Below are 19,144 nucleotides of genomic sequence, written 5' to 3' on the forward strand. Positions count from 1 at the left end.
GTAATTTTAAATTAAAATTTTAATGGCTAGTAGCCATTAAAAAAAAAAAAATCACAGAATGATGTATTTTATTCAGCCCAATATACCTAAATCGAAAATGCTATCATTTCAACACAGAAAGTATTAGCGAGATATTATATACTCCTTTTTCCATACCAAGTCAGAAGCCTCGTGCGCACTTTAAATCAAGAGCACGTCACAACGTGAACTTGTCACATTGTCAAGGGCTCACGAGCCACGTCTGGCTAGCGGCTACTAGAGTGGACAGCACAGATACGGATGTCTCAGGGAGGACACAGGGCACTAGTACGGTGTGGTCTCTGGGAGGGTACTGGGTGAGAGAGAGAATGACTTCTCAACTCGATACTCTTTCATATTGCTGGAATTGTCAAATGCAAGAAATTTTTTTTAAATAAATTTCATCCAGATAGCCTAAATTTTAACAGATCTTAGGCCAATCGTGAAAACAGGAAGTTCCCACCCCCAGTGGCTCAAAGAATATCAAAAGAATGTAGAAGATCCTCTGTATCCCTACAAAGAGACGATCTGTTTTGTTTTCACAGAAATCTGTGTGAACAAGGAGACAGTATTTCAAGAGCTGTTTGCTCAGCTCAGGGAAGGGGGGAAATCAATGTGGGTGAGAATACTTGAGAGGAACACGTGGCCCAGCAAATGACTGCTACAACTTACAAGAAGCCTCTTATCACTTCAAGTGCTGGAACATCAAGACCTTTTCTCCTTCCATTTCAAAAAGAAAATTTTTCTTCTTCCACCTCCACTTACCTCATCATTCTCATCAGACTTGTTCCTTGCCCATAAAATCAACTGGCTCATGGTTACATGTACTGTACCTGCAGCATTAGTGGTAATAAGAGTTTAAGAAGATCGTCATCCATTGGTCTGATCTTTTCTAACACATCCAAGATCCATGTCAAATATTCGTGTTTTTCTAGCATTCCTTCCTTAAATGAACAAAGAAAAATCACACTAATAATGTTAAAACAAAACCAACTAAAATTCAAAAAGAGCAGTCTTATCTTTATGCTTAAGTGTAATTTTCCTATTGTTTTTGTGGTTGTAGTAAAACATGGTCCCCTTGATCAAAGTTTAAATTCTAAACAAAGCAGAGAACTGGTGCTATTCTGTATGGCTGATTGGAGGGTTCTGTTGTTGTTGTTGTTGTTCTTTGGGTTTTGTATATCTGCTTCATTCTAAATTGATAAAAATTAGTTCCTACAAGAAAGAAAATTCAGAAGCTTTCAGACTCCCAGGGCACGTCAAATACCTGGCTAGATTTCAGGGTTCTATGAACTCATACTCATAGGAGGAAACTTGGCCAACGGTAGCAATTACAAAGAACAAAAACACCCATCGTACTATCGTCTCAAAAAAAGAGGTTGGAAATCCTATCAGATCCAAGGCCCCTTAGTAGCCTCCTTCTCTATCCTAAAGTGAGTTTCAGCTACCATAACCTACCTAAGAAATATAACCTTAAAAGTCAATATAATGGCCTAATCATTTGTAACATAAAGAAATAAAAGGAATTTGTAATAATGTATAAATATTCTGACATAACTACACTAAAAAACAACATACCCATAAATTTCCAAAATGCCTCACAGGGTTGGTGTAGCTCCTCTTAACATAAGCAATGTTAACATTTTCATCTATTGTCTTCCTATGTATGTACATATAAATACACACATTCTTTATGGCATTCCATGCACGCACATATTTAATGTCACATTATAACCTTGTATTATGATTCACATCATAAAAGAATCTTCAAGATAGAAACAAAAAGCTATGTTTTCTGGGAAAGCCACTTAAACTTTTATGGTCATTCTGGTTAACAACCTTAGTAGTTAATATGAAGTCCTACTTTGTTCCCAGCAACTCTGACATATCTACGTATCACCAGTCGTCCACTACCATGGTTATCAATGACTTGTGTAAAAATATACTGCTAAATTATAGTTTCTATATTTAAAACATTACAGCGACACCACATTGACATGATAGCAGTGTTCACTTATTGCTAATTTCTCTCTTTTTTAAATGCTTACAGTCAAAATAAAGTTAAAAGGTTAGCCACAGAAAAACTGCAATTTATAATTTTCAGACCAATAAAGTAAACTTTAAGTTAAAGAAATAAATAAAATGGAATCTTGCATGAAGAATTAAGAGATGGTGAAGGCAAGGTTCAAAAGAAAAAGTATCTTCATAAGCATGACTTCCAACGACTACATAATGTCCATCCTCAAGATGCTTTTGTTATGTACCTGTACCCTTATCTCTGCACATGCACACCTGCACATGTACATACTAGAGACAGTTTCATGTTTCAGAATAAGGTGAATTAAAATACGATGAACTTTTAAATTAATGTCCCAGTTAGATTCATCTGTTTAGGACCTACCTAACTGCTTCCAAAAAAGAGATACTGATCTCAGTGTTCCTATTACATAAAGTAATCCTTCCTAAAATACTAAGCATGCTGAGAGACACTTTTTTCAAAGATGCAGACGAAATCCTCAGCTCAAAAAAAGTCATAAAAGCTCAGAGCAGGCACCGAAGTAGTCTTCTGCTAAATGGAACTAGAATTGGTTAAGAGTTGTTTTTACTGATTTAAAACTAACAATGCTACTTCCCAAAGGACCGGCAAAGTTTCCTACTTTGAGCTCTTAGAAAAAGTTGCTTACCACCTGGAAATTGTAATTGAAGTTCTAAGGAGGGAAATTTAGAAACCACACATCCTTTCTACCCCCTTCCTCTTTGATCAAGACAGCAGGTCGTGAACGTCTATGCTGGTAACACAACTCCAGCTGAACACACTCGTCCTTCCTCCACGCCGGGAGTAAAGATCAATCGAGGCAAATAACGGCACAAGCGCCCTCTTCTGGTCAATATGATGTACATCAGCGTGTCAGGATGGGAGTTCAGTCGTTCCTCAATGCCCTTACCCCTCCTCTCAACTGCATTTTAAACTGCAGCTGAACAAAATTAAGATGACCTTTCATTGGAATAACTAAGCTCTAAAGGAGATCTATAAGACGGGAGGCATCAGCACAAAAATTTTTTTGAATTAATGCCTCCAGTTTTTGCAAAGTAAATGGCTTGGGAGGATTACATTTAATAGCGCAATTACAAACCAATTAATGGCATTAAAAGAGCTGGCATCATTGAAAGCTGGCGATCAATATGTATAATAGGAAGCTGTCATCTCAGGGCAAAGGTGTTACCTTTAATATTAATTTAGTGTGAGATATGTCAGATGGCTTTCTTTGAATGTATTAGTTCATATAGTGATATAATTTAACGCCCCCCCTCCAAAAAAAAAAACTAAACTGTAAGGAATTTGCTCTCCTCTTAAAAGCACGCTAGCAGCCTTTGAGTTTCGTGGGAATGTTACCTGGAACATGTGGAATGCCAACTTTTCGTTGTACTCCCACTGCCTCATTGCTTGTTCCACGTCGGGTGGCACAGGGACAGGGCCATCGCCTGCGCTGGAAGCTAGGTGGTAAAAGTCGGAAATCTTGGCCAACTGCTCTCGAAGATACCTGGTAGATATTTGTGTCCACTCTGCATTTAAAAAAAGAAAAAAAAATCCACTTCCAGATACGATGACTGTAAGAACTTTTTCTTCCTTTCTGATTATCTTAAGGATATACTTATTAAACAAACATCTGTTACACAAAAATGGCTTTGGAAAACGTATGCAAGCACTGTTCAGAAAGGCACACCCACCCCAAAGCCCTTAAGTAACGCAAACTAGTGTAATGTGCCTGCCCCATCGGCTGGCAAGGACGCCTTGCCGGCCAGCTCTTCCCTTGTCCCTCTGTGACCCCTGACCTAAGAGGAGAGATGCCCACACTCATATAAAAATATATCAGAGGCACAAGCAGGGAATAGAACAGGGGAGGTGAGCACTTTAAGAAATCACAATTCCAGACATAGAGAACAGACTTGTGGTTGCCAAGGGGGAGGAGGGTGGAGGAGGGATGTACTGGGAGTTTAGGATTAGCGGATGCAAACTATTACATATACAGAATAAACAACTAGGTCCTACTGTATATAGCACAGGGAACTATATTCAATCTCCTGTGATAAACCGTAATGGAAAAGAATATGAAAGAGAATGTATATGTGTACATATAACTGAGTCACTTTGCTGTACAGCAGAAATTAACACAACATTGTAAATCAACTATACTTTAATAAAATTAATTTTAAAAAATAAATTAAAAAAGAAACCACAATTCTACTACTCCAAAAGAATTCAAAATCCCCCCAAATGCAGCTCTCTTAACGGTACATTTTTCCGGCTCCAAGTCAGGGTTCAAACATGCCTAACTAAGGTGTGTTCTGTTTCTGTCAATCTGTAAGAGGACTGACCTTCCCCGCAGGCTGGCCCCAGATAGCGTTCCACCCTGCACTCCCCCACCCCTGCCTGGGACACAAGAGGGGCCGCCTCTTGGACAATCATCTGGACCTTCAGTTATTCTACTCTCCCCAACCAACAAAAGATGCCTCAGAACTCAATCAGAAAGAGTAATGAGCGACAAAAGGTAGGAAACTGGGGAGGAAACAGAAAATGTAGCATTAAAAAAAAAAAAAATCACTAAAATTATTCAAAGTATCCGCCACACGGTCACAAATTCAGTCAACGTGTTGCCTTTGACTGCCATGAAGGATGTGATGCCAACTTTAGCCCATTCTGTGGATAGAAATGTAATAATTGCATGCTCACAGCCAAACTTCCCCAAGGATTAGTGAAACAGCATTTCAGAAGAAATCATTGTACTGAAATATTACCACACAGTGCTGTTTTCTCATTATTTTGGCAGTAGTTTCTCCACCCTTCTTATTTTTAAAGGAACCTATCTTGACAAAAAGAAGAGTAGAAACTAAACATCTATTAGAAATTGAGCGTTTTGATTTTATTTTTTAAGTACTACTAAAATTACTTGACAACAGTACCCAGAGATGATTAATGACTGCTAAGTTTTGGTCTAAACCACTTGTTCTAATTGTGTCTTAGTTAAAACTGAAATTCAAATGCACACGTTAAGCATTGCTCCAGTAATAAGCCACTGCAAAAAGATGAACAGATACTAAGTCAACATTCTGTTCCTGGTATAATCGTTTTTCAGAAAGCACCACCGATAACAGATATTATTGTTAAAATTACTCCCTCGTCATTAAAAACCAAACAATAAATTATCAATGTCATCATTTTCTGGTGCCCCTGTTATGGACTAATCATCTCATGACTCTCACTCGTTCAGCAAAGCAAAATACCAACCATCAGATGAGAGGAGTTTAGCTTAGCTATAATAAGCAGAAACAAAAATAACAAGGATCCAAATCCTAGCTTTTGTGTGCCAAGCCTTGCTATTAACTCACTCTCAGTATGGTACTATTCTCAATGCCCCCTCAGAATATTTTAGCTTCAAGGGCTAAAAATAACACACACATTCACACACACCCCTACTTTGTCTAGGGTGTATTTTCTTTTCAAGATTGTTTTTTTTAAATATAGAAGAAATACGCATTCACTACAGAAAATTTCTAATGCAGATATGCCGAGAGAAAAATCTCATAATCATTAAACAGTTTTATATTTTTTGTTTTCTTTTTTCCTTCTTGTGTGCTTGACTGTTTACATAAATATATGTATAACTTTTTAAGGATCTGAATATATCATTCCACAATTTGAATTACTTTTAAAATTCAAGTGGAATTCAAATATAGACCTCTTGGTCATGTATTTTAACTTTAACCGTATTTAACTGACATTAAGTTGTCACATCTATCAGACCGATTCAGAGACCTGGGACTGAAGAGAGTCCAGTGTGAACTAATATAAAAATTAGGATGCACACAAAATTTTCATTAGAAACAAAAAATAACAAATAGCCACTAGTACTGCACTCCTTAAAATTATTAGGTTCACGGACACCTCTCATGCTTAGTTAGGACTGATCATTAAAAGGGAGAAATGAGGGCAGCAGTGGCAAGACACACGGCGGTTCTCAGCCCTGAACGCAAATGCCATCACCAGAGGCTTTTACCAAACGCCAGTGTCTTCGGCCCCATCCCACCAGATTCTGATTTAATTGGGCTGGAGTGGGGACCCAGTCCTAAGTGATAAAAAGGAAACAGGAACGGTTAGAGATCTTAGGGAAGGTGGGGGAGCAAGGTAAGGAGGTTCAAAGGTAGAAAGATGCAGAAAGCGATGAAAGAGGCTGCTCTGAAAGTGGACCAGTTCTAAAATCGAGCAACTCAGAGGCTCTGGCTACATCTCTAGTTCACTGATGTCAGGTAGAACTCAAGGTCCACGAAGCCAGATTATTCGAAAGCTTACGAACATGAATGTTACTGACGGTGGGTCAGGGGTCGGCACTGAAAAGAACGACCTGTCCTTTTCACAACACTCTCCCTGGCATCTAAGAATCCTGTAGCCACTGTTCCTCTTTGTGGATGCCTCTCCCCCCAAACAGAAGGGATTTCAGAGGCCACGCGGTTCACCCTACCGTACAATAGATCCAGGCACTGCGGGCGTAACTCAAGGTCACACAGGTACACCAGAAGCACACAAACAGGTGTGAGATGCCCCACTCCAGGACATGAAAGTACATAAATTGATAAATCCACGATAAGTGAGAAGAGAGACTGTCAAGTTACATTAAAAGATGATCTCCCAGGGCCTGGAATACCTACAGTATTAATAAGAGAACTGGGAACTCAGCAGAAGAGGAACGTCCACCCTGGGGGCAAACACAGAGCACCCCAAATGCAGCAACGCTCACGGAGAGGGCGTCCTGGCAGCGCGACACAGCAGAGACGCAATACAGGGCCGCGCTGAGCGCTACCGGTAGAATGAACTTAGGGACAGGATGGCCCTGGGTCCAAGTCCTAGCTCCGCCACTGAGTTGTGAGCAAGGCATCTAGCCTCCGCTAAACCTCAATCTCCTAATCGCTGCAACAAGGATCAATAATACATCCAGGTTGGGCCTCCCTGGTGGCGCGGTGATTGAGAGTCCGCCTGCCGATGCAGGGGACACGGGTTCGTGCCCCGGTCCGGGAAGATCCCACACGCCGCGGAGCGGCTGGGCCCGTGAGCCATGGCCGCTGAGCCTGTGTGTGCGGAGCCTGCGCTCCGCAACGGGAGAGGCCACAACAGTGAGAGGCCCGCGTACCGAAAAAAAAAAAAAATAATAATAATAATAATACATCCAGGTCAGTTACTGTAAGGATGAGTTACTTAGCACAGTGCCTGCACTGCAGAAGCGATCATCATTATTATTGGTATGAAAAGTTTTTAGAAAGGAAACTAAAGGTTAGACTTTGACTGCCCCTGATGTTAGACCCTGCTTCTGTCTCAGCTGAGCTGCAATGCCTAACATAATGCTCTGGATACGTGTTTATGGAATCAACCAACGTCAATTTCGTGGTTCCAAAACCTCCTATGGATCTGCAGTCCTTGATGAATTGAGGTCAAACTCCTTAGCTGGGAATTAAAATCATTTCAAATACTATCTGCCATTACATCCTCATACACACTCAAGGTGCTAGCTCAAGGGGTTTTCTCTCTGACTCTTACGCCTATGATGCTCTATCGACAGGACCTTCCATAACCACCTGTGTTCAGGGATGGGAAGATTTCTGGGCCCAATTCAAATGTCACGTCTCTCGTGTAGCCTTCTCTAGTCTCTGGACACCACCCCGCCACCTAGCGGGGATCTCTCTCTCTTCTCTAACTGATGTATTAGAATTTCCTCCGTCTCTTTCATCCCTATAAAACTATTCCTTATGTGCTCAAGATCTAAGTATTGACTTGAGTCAATACACTATAAGGTCCTCCCAAAATAAAGCGACTAAATCAGGTTCCTCCGCAATTATTCTGCCTATCAAATCATCATACAAACATCTTCGCTTTCTAGTTTAAACTCATCACTGCAGACCTAGAAGGTTTCAAACACCACTGTAGGGAAAATGCCAAATTCCCTCTCTAGAGCACTCCGCCTTTGTTACAACCAATGCAACTGGAAGCGCCTGTTCATCAGCGTGCTACGAGAGGCCCACGCAAATACAGAACTTTCTATTCTTTTTAGTAAACTTCCTGTAAATATAAGTATAAATGTAAACTTGACACACACACACCCTAATATACATATACGCTTTAATTTTATGAAGGCTTATTTTCCTTGCTAAATTCTTTCCTTTTATCAAAACCAGTGGGAACCCACTACATAAAATAGATGCAACAAAGATTGCTTTGTAAAAACTCCAACCAAGTCCAGAGATGAAGGTGCACATCTTTAAAGTGATCCACTTGAATCAGCACTTAAGTCAATTCCAATGACAGGCTCCTCAATGGAAAAACCTATATCCTCAAACATTCCCCCTGAAGCTACACCACTACAATGAAAGGTTCTTGCCTCTCCACAGTGAGAACGAACAGACCGCTTCTCAAAACTGCAGGATGTAGAGGATTTAACCAGCCCGACTTTGCCTTCGGTGCAGACAGATGGGAGGGTGGGGAGGGGGAGAAGGAAAGTTCAGTATATATAAGATGCTGCACCCTCCATCTGTGAGCCCCCAAGAAAATGACTGAAAGATTTTCTCGTTTTCTGTTGTTAAAATGCTTTCTGGATCCAAGGATGCCATCAACAAAGTGAAAAGGCAAACTCACAAAATGGGGAGAAAATATTTGCAAATCATTTATCTGACAGGGGACTTGGAGCTAGAATATATAATGAATGATTACAACGCAATAATAAAGAGGTGAATAATCGATCTATTTTTTTAAATGGGCAAAGGATCCGAATAAACATTTCTCCAAAGAATACAAACAAACGGCCGATAAGCACATGAAAAGGTGCTCAATGTCAACAGCCACCAGGGAAATGCAAATCAAAACCACAAGGTACCACTAGGACAGGTATAAACAAGAAGACGGATAATACCAACTTTTTGGTGAGGATGTTGTGGAAACTAGAGTCCTCATACGTTGCTGGTGGGAATGTAAAATGATGTAGCCACCGTGGAAAACAGTGTGGCAGCTTCTCAAAAGGTTGAACATAGAGTTAACATATAACCCATCAAGTCCACAACTAGTTATACACCCAAGAGAAATGAAAACATACGCCCACGCAAAGATTTGTACACACTTATAGCAGCATGGTTCGTAACAGCCAAGAAGTGGAAGCGATTCAAATGTCCATCAGCTGATGAATGGGTAAATAAAATGTCTGATATGCCTATAATGGGAATACCACTCAGCCATCAGAAGTCATGAACTACTGATACTTACTACAACACGGATGAACCTTGAAAACATTATACTAACTGACAGAAACCTGTTTCAAAGAACCACATATGTTATGATTCCAGTTAGATGAAATGTCCAGAATAGGCCAATCTATAGGGCTGAGGGGGGTTGATGGGAAATGGGGAGTGACTGCCAATGGGTACGAGATTCCCTTCAGGGTGATAAAAATATTCCAAAATGTAATGATGGTTTCACAACTCTGTAAACACATGAAAAACCTCTAAACTGTATACTTAAAATGAACTGTAAAACAGTATAAATTGTATCTCAATAAAGCTATTACATAATTTTTTAATGTTTTCTTGAAATACCTTACTACCAATAAAAATTCATCCGCGTTTCATGAAGTAAAAAAGACTACTCCGCACGGATGAAAAGTAATCCACGACGAAAGGACGAGACTCTGAGGGGCCCAGGGAGGAGGTGTGGTTAGGGAGGAGAATAAGGGTAGAAGCAGGCGTGGCCAAGAGGGTGAACAGTTAAACCTGGGTGATGCGTAACAGGGACTTTATCACATTCTCCTATATTTGTCTATGTTTGAAATGTCCATAATGAAAGGCTTAAAAAAAGTTAATCAGTTGAATTCTATAAAACGATTCACAGGAAACCGGAAATCCCGTATTCGGCCACTGGTCAAACTTGGGGAGTGAAAGGCGGGGCGGGGAACAGAGTGCTGGATAAAGACGAGCCCCAGGGAAAACTGCTGCCTCAGGGCGACGGGAGACCAAAGGAGAGTCACCCCACCGGCTGGAATGTTGGTTCTGCTGAATGGGCGGTTAGTGAGATCAGGCCCTCTGGCTGAAAAGCAGGAAACGTACGTGTGTGTGCAGGTGGTGGGGGGGGGGGTGCTGGAATGGGTAGATGGGCTGTTGTCACTCCGTGGAAATGCTATGGTGCGATAAATTCCTGAATCTTTTTTATGCTTTAAGTTTTCCTCTCACTTAGAATTAACTGTACAACACTGGGGCTAAATGGCAAATACTGAATATCTGGTTTTGTCTGGATGAGTAATTTTACCATGTTATTTTTAACTGGCTATTTCTCTCTGGTTTTACTTACTGGAAACGACAGTAAGTACTGTCACTTGGGGATCAAGGTGACAACTCAAGAAAAAATAAAAATCATGGGCATTTGGCAGCAAACATTAAATGCCTACGGAGGGCCAGAAGCTCTCCCGGGGTCTGGAGCTACAAAGGTGAGAAGAAAGCAGTGCCCACCTGAGGTGATTCATCCTTGAGGTAGACACACAGGGACACAGATACTGACAGCGATGAGGTAAGCGCTCTGACATGCCATGGGACACAGGGGATGCTTTAGCCCAGTCTGGAGGGAAGGTACAAAGGAGTTCCACAGGCAGAAAGAGCAGTGTGTAAACATCCCAGGCCATGCGGACAGCAGCAAGGCAGAGGGAGAAAGGGTCACCCGTGAGGCGAGGTAGGTGGCCCAGGCCAGAGGTCCTCAAACGCGATGGCACAGAATGGTCACCAGAGGGCGCCAGTTGGCTAAACATACCGATTTAGCTTTGACTCTGAGATTTCCACCCTGTGAGTCTGGACTGGGGTCCAGAAATCTGCGTTTATAAACAATAGCCCAGGCAGTGACAAGCTATGGAGTTTGATCTTTTGCCACGAATGACTCAAAGCCATGGAAGAATTTTAAGCAAAGGAAAGAGGAGATCAGATATGTAAATTAAGATTCTCTCTCAGAAGTTGCAGGAGGGGGTGGCAGGGAGGGAGACAAATTGAAAGGAGGCTGCAAAGTCCAGTGAAGAGATGGCTGAGGAGGGTGCAAAAAAAGAGGTAGGTAGAATTGTAAGCAACCTGACGGTGGAGAGGGAGAAACAGAGAAGGGTGGGCAGCTTCCAGATCTCCCTGTGGGGTAGCTGAGCAGATCACGGTGCCACAGAATGGGATGTGGAACAGAGACCCGGGAGGGGGGAGGGTAAGGGGGCTAAATTCAATGCATTTGTTTTCATGAACGTGTTGTTTTAATTAAACCTTTATTTTGAGATAAGCATAGATTCACATTCACTTGTAAGAAACAATATAGAGAGACCCCACGTACATTTTACTTACTTTTCCCAAATGTTAACATCTTGCAAAACTACAGGACAATATCACAACCGGGATACTGACATGGACACAATCCACCGATCTTATTATTCAGGTGTCCCAGTTCTGAGTGCAGTTTTGAACACTTGGATTTGAGGTGTCAAAGATATTCATGGGAAGATGTGTCCAGGGGCAGGTGGATACACAGGTCTGACATTCAGAAGGCTCGGGGTGAAGATATGGATGTGGGGAACTCTATCATACGTGGGTTCAATGCCTTAAACGACGGGACTATGACCGCAGAAGTACCCAGCAGACACAGCCCCAGGTGTAGGAAGGCTTATTCTGCAAAGAATACGGCTTGTGCACTAACTAACTCAGCCCTCCCCTGAGCCCTCAGCGTATGTTTACACGCTTGGTGGTGAAGAGCCCAGGTTCTAGCGTCAGGTGGCCTGGTTCCTGTCGCAGCTCGAATCACTTAGCAGCTTTGGAGTCCTGGGCGAGTCACTCAGCCTTTGGATGCGTCAGTTACTTGTCTATCAAACAGGCTGATAAGTGTACTTAGCCTATATGGCTATTTTGAGAATTAAGTAAGATATAATGTGCTTAGAACTGTGACACAGTTTGCTGTGTCACAGCACAGTGTGCTTCTGAGAGGAAGCAAACTTGCATGATTTACAGGCCGGGCGGCCAGGAGCCCCCAGATGGGCAGGAAGTAACCTTGGCTGAAGTAGGAACTCTCTGGCCCAGACAGGAAGACATGTGAGGACTGGCTGCTGCACGTAAGTCCATACAGGTGTGTGTTGGGGTGGAAGTGAACAGGTGGTTGAGGGAGACTGACGGAGTCTGCTCCTCTCTGAAGTCCAAGAGAAGGGTGGTGAGACAGGGGAGGGAGCCTGCAGACAGAGGCGAAGGTCCAACCAGCCAACCGCTCTGAGGAGGGAGGGACAATGCCCCCCCAAAAGATAAGGGCCCTTACAGGGCAACATATAAATAACTGTGCAGTTGTGTGACTGACGCTTAATGCCTAAGGATCTCAGGGTGAAAAAGAGACCACGTGGCCAACCAAGGAGACGGGCGGCAAGGTCTTGGGCGGGGAGAGGAGAGGGGCTGACGAGGAGGGAGCAAAAGAGACTTGAGTCCCAAAGCAGCAGGGAGACTCCTAACCGCCTGCCTGCCTGTCTTCGAGAAGCCGGGCAGCATCTCATACCTGAGGACAGCCTCTGACCCTTTTCTTGGTCTGCCCCTCTCGCTGTCAGGTCTCCGATTCCTGTTCCCAGGCTAATGCGGACAAATGCTAACTGTGGCATTTAGGGATTTTTTTCCAGTTGTCCTTTTTCTCTGTCAACCCCATAGGTGCATCTGAAGCCAAAGGCAGAATCCAGTTTCAGCCCCTGGAACGAGAACGCCGCATCCCGCCCATCAACCACGGCACGAGCTTCTGGGCAGCACCGCTTCGCGGTTTGCTCCTGACAGAGGGGCACGTGCGAAACGCCTGCCGTGACAGCCCCACCCCTTCTGGGGAGGTGGGCGGGCGTTGGAAATGAATGTTCTAGTTATCAGAGGGTGAGTTCCTCAAATCCCTCCCAACTTCTGAGTGAGCGACGGCCTTGGCCTAGCTGAGATGTTCCTCTCACGGAATAACTGGGACATTATTTTTCCAAATATTAAACTGGCGCGTTTACTCAACCCCGTAGGACAAGTCCCCACCGCCTTCCACATCTGAGACCAGGCTGAGGACTTCATCGCCCCAGGAGAGGACAGCTAGGGCAAGACAAGAGACTCGAGGAGGAGAACACAAATTTGCCTCCCTGTGAACAGGAGAACATGCCTCTGCGCGTTCCTGCAGCCTCGGGAATAAAGGGGGGGCCCTCCTGAGGATTTGTGGGGAGGTGAAACGCAGGCGCGGTGCTGGTAAAAGACCCGCTGCCGGCCCTGCTGGAGGCGCCTAAGCTACTGAAATTACACTACATCGGACGCTTGGTTACCCTTGCCCCTTCTCCAGCTTCTGCTACAGAGGAGGCAGTAGAAAGCCCCAGTCATTTGTGGAGCAAAAATAAACTACATTTTCTTTTTTTTTTTTTTTCCTTTTTGCGCTTTGCATTGGTATTTAATTCCATGACCAGTTGTGCTTTGAGTAAAGTTCCTATAGTAAGAGCAGCACAGTGTTTACTTCTTAGGTCCTAGACGTAGTTGCTGTAAAATTTGTAATTCTGAACAAGAGTCTTCCACTAGGACGCGAATACAAATACTACAGACATCACATCACCAGATAACCGTGCAAAGAAACTCCAGACCAAAAGGCTCTAAAACATAACAACGCTTACACATCATACAGACCACGCAGACCCATCCCCTGTATCCTCTCCTCCAGCACTCACCTGGTTTTATTTTGCTGAAGATTCCAAGACCGTATGATATATTGTACGGTACGATATCATATATCAATACGATATGTTTATTTCCATCTATTCATCTTAGCTGTGTTACTCTCACAAAGATGTTCCAACTGACCATTTATCGACCCTTAATGTGTTTTCTATCCTGTCAATATATTCTATATATTACTTGACTCCAAAATCATGGTGAGTTGAAATGGGCAGAAGAGCCACTTTATTGCAGGGATTTCATTTGGAAGATTATATACACTTTGTCTGAAAATGACCCTGAAACTTAGAGTATGTCTTTTTTACCTAAAAAAAAAAAAAAAAAAGCTTTCTATTCATCATGGAATTAACATTCCCATACAAATTGCAAAAAGAAAAGATCCAGCTTTTATAAGTATTACAAAGTTAGTAGCTTAGAGCCCCTTACAAGAACAAGGCGCTCTGTGTACAGCACAGAGCAAGCACCCATTTTCTGAAAGGAATGTAAAAACATGCACTAAAGATACACATAAAAATGCATTTCACCCTGGTGGCACAGTGGTTGGGAGTCCGCCTGCCGATGCAGGGGACACGGGTTCGTGCCCCGGTCCCGGAAGATCCCACATGCCACAGAGCGGCTGGGCCCGTGAGCCATGGCCGCTGAGCCTGCGCGTCCGGAGCCGGTGCTCCACAACGGGAGAGGCCCGCGTACCGCAAAAAAAAATACATTTCAGAAGATACACAAGAAACGTTACAACAATTCCTTCTGAAGTGTGTGATGAGGGGCCGCAGGAGGACACAGTGAGGTGAGACTTCACTGCGCCCTTTGGGGTATTTTGTGTTTTTCTACCACGGATATGTGTTACCTACTTTTAAAAAATTTTTAAGTCACACAAGCAGCTGTCTTTTCTCAAAATCCTCCTCTTTATGCTGTAAGCAACAGAGCTACAAGATGCACGACAAATAAAAACACTCACGAAACACTGAGCTTTTTGAGACACCCCTCATACCCCACTCCATCCCAGCCTCACAGTCGCCCCTCTGATATGAGCCGCTTAGAAACTCTGCAAAGCAAACAGGACCCAGAAATGGAAGTCCAGGATGGAATTCTCAGTTCTCCCACTTTCCATGGATCTTCTCACCCTAATTTGTAAAATGGAGATACCTAGCTACCTCCGAGGGATTCTGTGAGGACTGCCCCAACTGACAATATATAAAACCAGGCTGCAAACTACAAAAACTTCCAACAAACAGATATTTTTGCTGTATAATATGTTCCAGGTATAGATGTACATGTACGTATTGATAGCCATAGACAGCAAAAAACTAAACTTTAATGAAATTGGGACTCTGATCACTATTTTATCACAGATTCATTAGTTCAATCAGGAGTCAACATTAAAAGTGACTAGAAAACAGAGAAACTGTTGAGCGGCAATGGGTTCTGAACAGGAAATTCAAGACCAGGTAATTCACCCAAACCAACAAGACCAGAAGAAACGACACTGGTAAAAACCAAAGCAAATACAGTACACATAAAAGAACTATAAATGTAACTCATGTGCTCTCAGTTTGCTGGAGAGGAAGATAACTAGCTAATTTAAGACCAAGAAATACTGTTTAAGACATGAAAACAAAACAAAGCACAAATTTCCCAATTTTTACTTAAAGCCTAGATTTCTTTAGGGCCCAGCTCATATTCAACTCTTACAGAAAACCTCCCCTAATTTTTCCAGCCTCCTAGTCGTTTCCTGTATGATTACTGGTAATCATGTACCGACTGTTGCTCTGTGTTTCATGTATGCATCTTGTTTCCACAAAAATGCCTTTAAGGCAGCCCCCTTGAAGGCAGATAGCACAGCCTCCATTTGGTTAAAAACTTCACAGCATCTACTCCAGTGCAGAGAATCTTAATATACTTTTTTTTAACTAAATCACTCTTTATTCAAATGAAATATATTTAAATATATTTAATATATTTAAATATATTTAAAATATATTTAAGTAAAAATATATATATAAAGTTCTCTGAATGCATTTCTCTAAGAAATTCAAAAAGCAATCATGAGCAGACATTACCTTTAACTGATCATAAACACACACACACACACACGCGCGCATGCACACACACACGCGCACGCATGCACACACACGCGCGCACACACAACCAACAACCACCACCACTACCACATACTAGCATTCTAACATGGGCCCGGCTATAACATTTTTACTTTAGAAAAAGCTGAAACATGTTTCCATAGGGCAACAATGTGGAATGCAGAGTAACACTGTAGCATATTAAACTTGATGAGAACATTTAAAAGTGTATATAAATCAGGAAAGTACAATGGCGGTTGACAGAGGTGGAGGGAGGGCATAGAGGGGAAAGGAGAGTTTATTTAATGAGTATAGAGCTTCAGTTTTGCAAGATGAAAAAGTTCTGGAGACCTGTTGCACAACAACGTGCAGACAGTTAGACTGTACTGTACATATAAAATGGTTAAGATGATAAATTTGATGGGATTTTTACCTCAATTTTTAAGTCTGTAAATTTTACATATCCAATTAACTGAACAACTACACACCTGGAAAAATATTAAAGTCTTCCAATTTTTGTTAAGGTCCCAAGCAGCAAGCACTTGGCTGAGTGACATGTAAGCTCTCGTAATACTATCTAAGAAGAACTAAAACTGTAATGCATTCCCTGAGCTTCCTTCAAATCTTTTGCATGAAACACATTTTTTTTTCAGCAAGGTACCTTCCAGAAAAGGTATCAACAACACAAAAATAGAGAGTAATAATTTGGGACTGAGATTAGGCTTAGCTAACTTTTTATTTATATCAAAGTTACACTTGCACGTGTCTTAGAGTCCAATAGTTCTGTATGACTTATTGTGAAAAACAGCAGTCCACTGTCCACAGACTCCTCCATTTCCCATTCCCCAAATGCAATTATTTTCAATTCTTTCATCCACTGTGTTTCTTTTGTTGACCTCTTTATCTCTAAATAACATACGTGCAGTTGTACTTCCTGATTTTAAGCATTATCTATTGGCTTCCTACTATGGAAGATGATGGAATAGTCAGCTCTCCTTCACCTCCCACCAAGACGTTCTGTACTTAGATATTTCCTTTCTTCCTAACATATAGATTTTAATTCTGAATCTAGTATATGCTTATAGCAGGGTAAGACAGATAAGTAACCATGTCCTTGTTACTGGAAACCATGTCACTGTCCATGTAACAGATATGAAATAAAGGTAAAATCAGAGAAATTAATAAAAATCTTTAATGTTACATGGGAATGTTAGAGATAAACTGGAAATAGGAATATAAACTCCCATAGGAATGCACAACATGTGTACACACACATCTATTCACAGATATATATGTATCCCATGCATCCAGATAGGGCTTAGATGCCATGACATCCTAGTAGCAATGAGCACTTTCAGCATCCAGATCTTGCTTTCTAAATACCATTCCCCACTAGAGAGAAGTAGGGTTCCATAAAGAAGCGGCTGATTGCAGACCTGAGGCAGAAAAAGTACAAGATGAACCTGGGAGGCTTTCTGTGCCAAAAAAGAAGGAGGTGCTCTAAGTCAAATGGTGTCACGTCAAAGGATACAAAAGAGCTTCAAACATCTTCCAATGGCCACCTTTGGGACAACTGGAACACTAAAACGAACAACAAGTGTAACAGGTTGCAAAATGCTGAATGAAGGAATATCAGTAAGCCCATAACAATGACCAAAGATACATTTTTGTAAATAAGGACAAAACAAGGAGAAACTCATTTATTAAAGAACTAAATGTGCAATGACAGCAATTCTTACTCTGAAAACTGATACTCAAAGGAAAAGAATTTAGCATTTATTCTGCCTTTTTTTTTTTAGAAAGAATTTTATGATTTATCACAGCTGATGAGGGAAAGCCCATTTTTACAGAAGAATGCCAACATCTAGCCATTCCCAGTGAAATAATGGTTTTGGACTCGGTTCATCAATGGATGCTACAACTTTCAGGTGAAAGGAATGGAACGGTTGCACGCGCCAAAGTAGTACCCATAGGTCCTGTTCCTTCTATTGGAGAGTGGTTTTTACTGGATATAGCCAGAGTTCCCTCACCAATTAAAACCTATTTTTCACGCCTAGGTGAAGCATGAATTTAAATTATGCTTATGCAAGCACATCTGTCCAGCCTTCAGGGTTATTTTCATAGTAAACAAGGCAGATATCTCCTTTATGACAAATAAGATACAAGGAACACGTGAAAACGTGGAGGCAATCTTGACTTGAAACTCAAAACTCGTCCCTGGAATCAAAAAAAGTATGCACCGTCTTCAAGGACCCAAACTGAATGTAAGCTGGCTGGCTCCGATAAGAAACCAGACTGTCAATTATGTGTTGAGCAGGGCTTATTTTTGCAGTCCAAATGGCTCAATGAATATGTCACAAATTAATTACCCACTGAGCAAGAAAGGGAGCTGTTTCTTCTACGTATTTTGGGGGCGATAAGGACGGTGATTCCAAGAGCACAGTCAACCAAGAAAAGTCTCTCGCCCACCCCAAAGGCCCAACCCAACAAAGCCTCAGGGGTACAGAGGAAACAACTGGGGGTAAACAGAGCAGTTCCCTGGGCAGTTTAACCACGAAGCATTTTAAGCTTCTTCTAATCTGTTTCCCCAAAAAAGCCCTCATGCCCATGATATGACTTGTCACTCTTCACCATACTGAGCACCCAACAATTCCTAGCCAGAATTAGAGCTGCTCATCTTGCAAGCAGTTTCACCTGGCTCTCGTCTCTCTGGCCCCCTGGGCTTTGCTATGCTTTGCCTGCTCCCCGTGGCACCCGCGAGCCCAGGAGTTCTGGCTCCTCTGATGCTGCCCACAGCCCCCAAGTCCTGCAGCCTGTTCCCTGCCCGCACCTTTCTCCCTAGCGATGCTCCTTGCCTCCCGGGGCCAGACCTACAACATGCACATGCCCCCGTCAACCATCACAGTGGGGAGGAAAGAGCAGACATCTCCTAGTAGGTCCACTCCGTGTGTGCCAGCTAGTGACTTAACTTCTGAGGCTTGGGCCCCGCATACACGGAACGGAATAATAAAACCTACGTTGAAAGCACGTTGTAATGATTCCAAATAATGTCTGTAAAGTTCCCAGCACAATGCCTGCAATCGTTAGCGGAGACTGGCTCGTGATGACCGTAGTCCTACTGCAGTTGTTGCATACTATTTCTTAAAGGTCTATATTTACCGGCCACTTAGTGTGGTGGACACTGTTCTGAACGCTGCAGAGGTACTGACTCACTTCATCCTCAGAAGACACTGTCAGTTACGCCCATGGCACAGACAAGAAGCTGTGGGGGAGTGTGACGACAACAGTCATAG

The 19,144-nt window shown here is 42.4% G+C and overlaps 1 protein-coding gene across 2 annotated transcripts in view; it reads right to left on the reverse strand.

The window, feature by feature from the left end:
• MED12L (mediator complex subunit 12L) overlaps window positions 1–19,144 on the reverse strand; it is a gene marked incomplete at its 5' end in the record, with an annotated part of 324,843 nt that overhangs the window by 250,345 nt on the left and 55,354 nt on the right. For both annotated transcript variants that reach the window (XM_082655449.1, XM_082655448.1), the window contains 2 exons: window positions 852–962; window positions 3,413–3,582. In XM_082655449.1, coding sequence (XP_082511575.1) covers window positions 852–962; window positions 3,413–3,582 — 281 coding nt within the window. The remainder of the gene's footprint in view (window positions 1–851; window positions 963–3,412; window positions 3,583–19,144) is intronic.

Source organism: Grampus griseus, assembly GCF_964374135.1.
Source record: "Grampus griseus genome assembly, chromosome: 5".
Taxonomy (NCBI): Eukaryota; Metazoa; Chordata; class Mammalia; order Artiodactyla; family Delphinidae; genus Grampus; species Grampus griseus.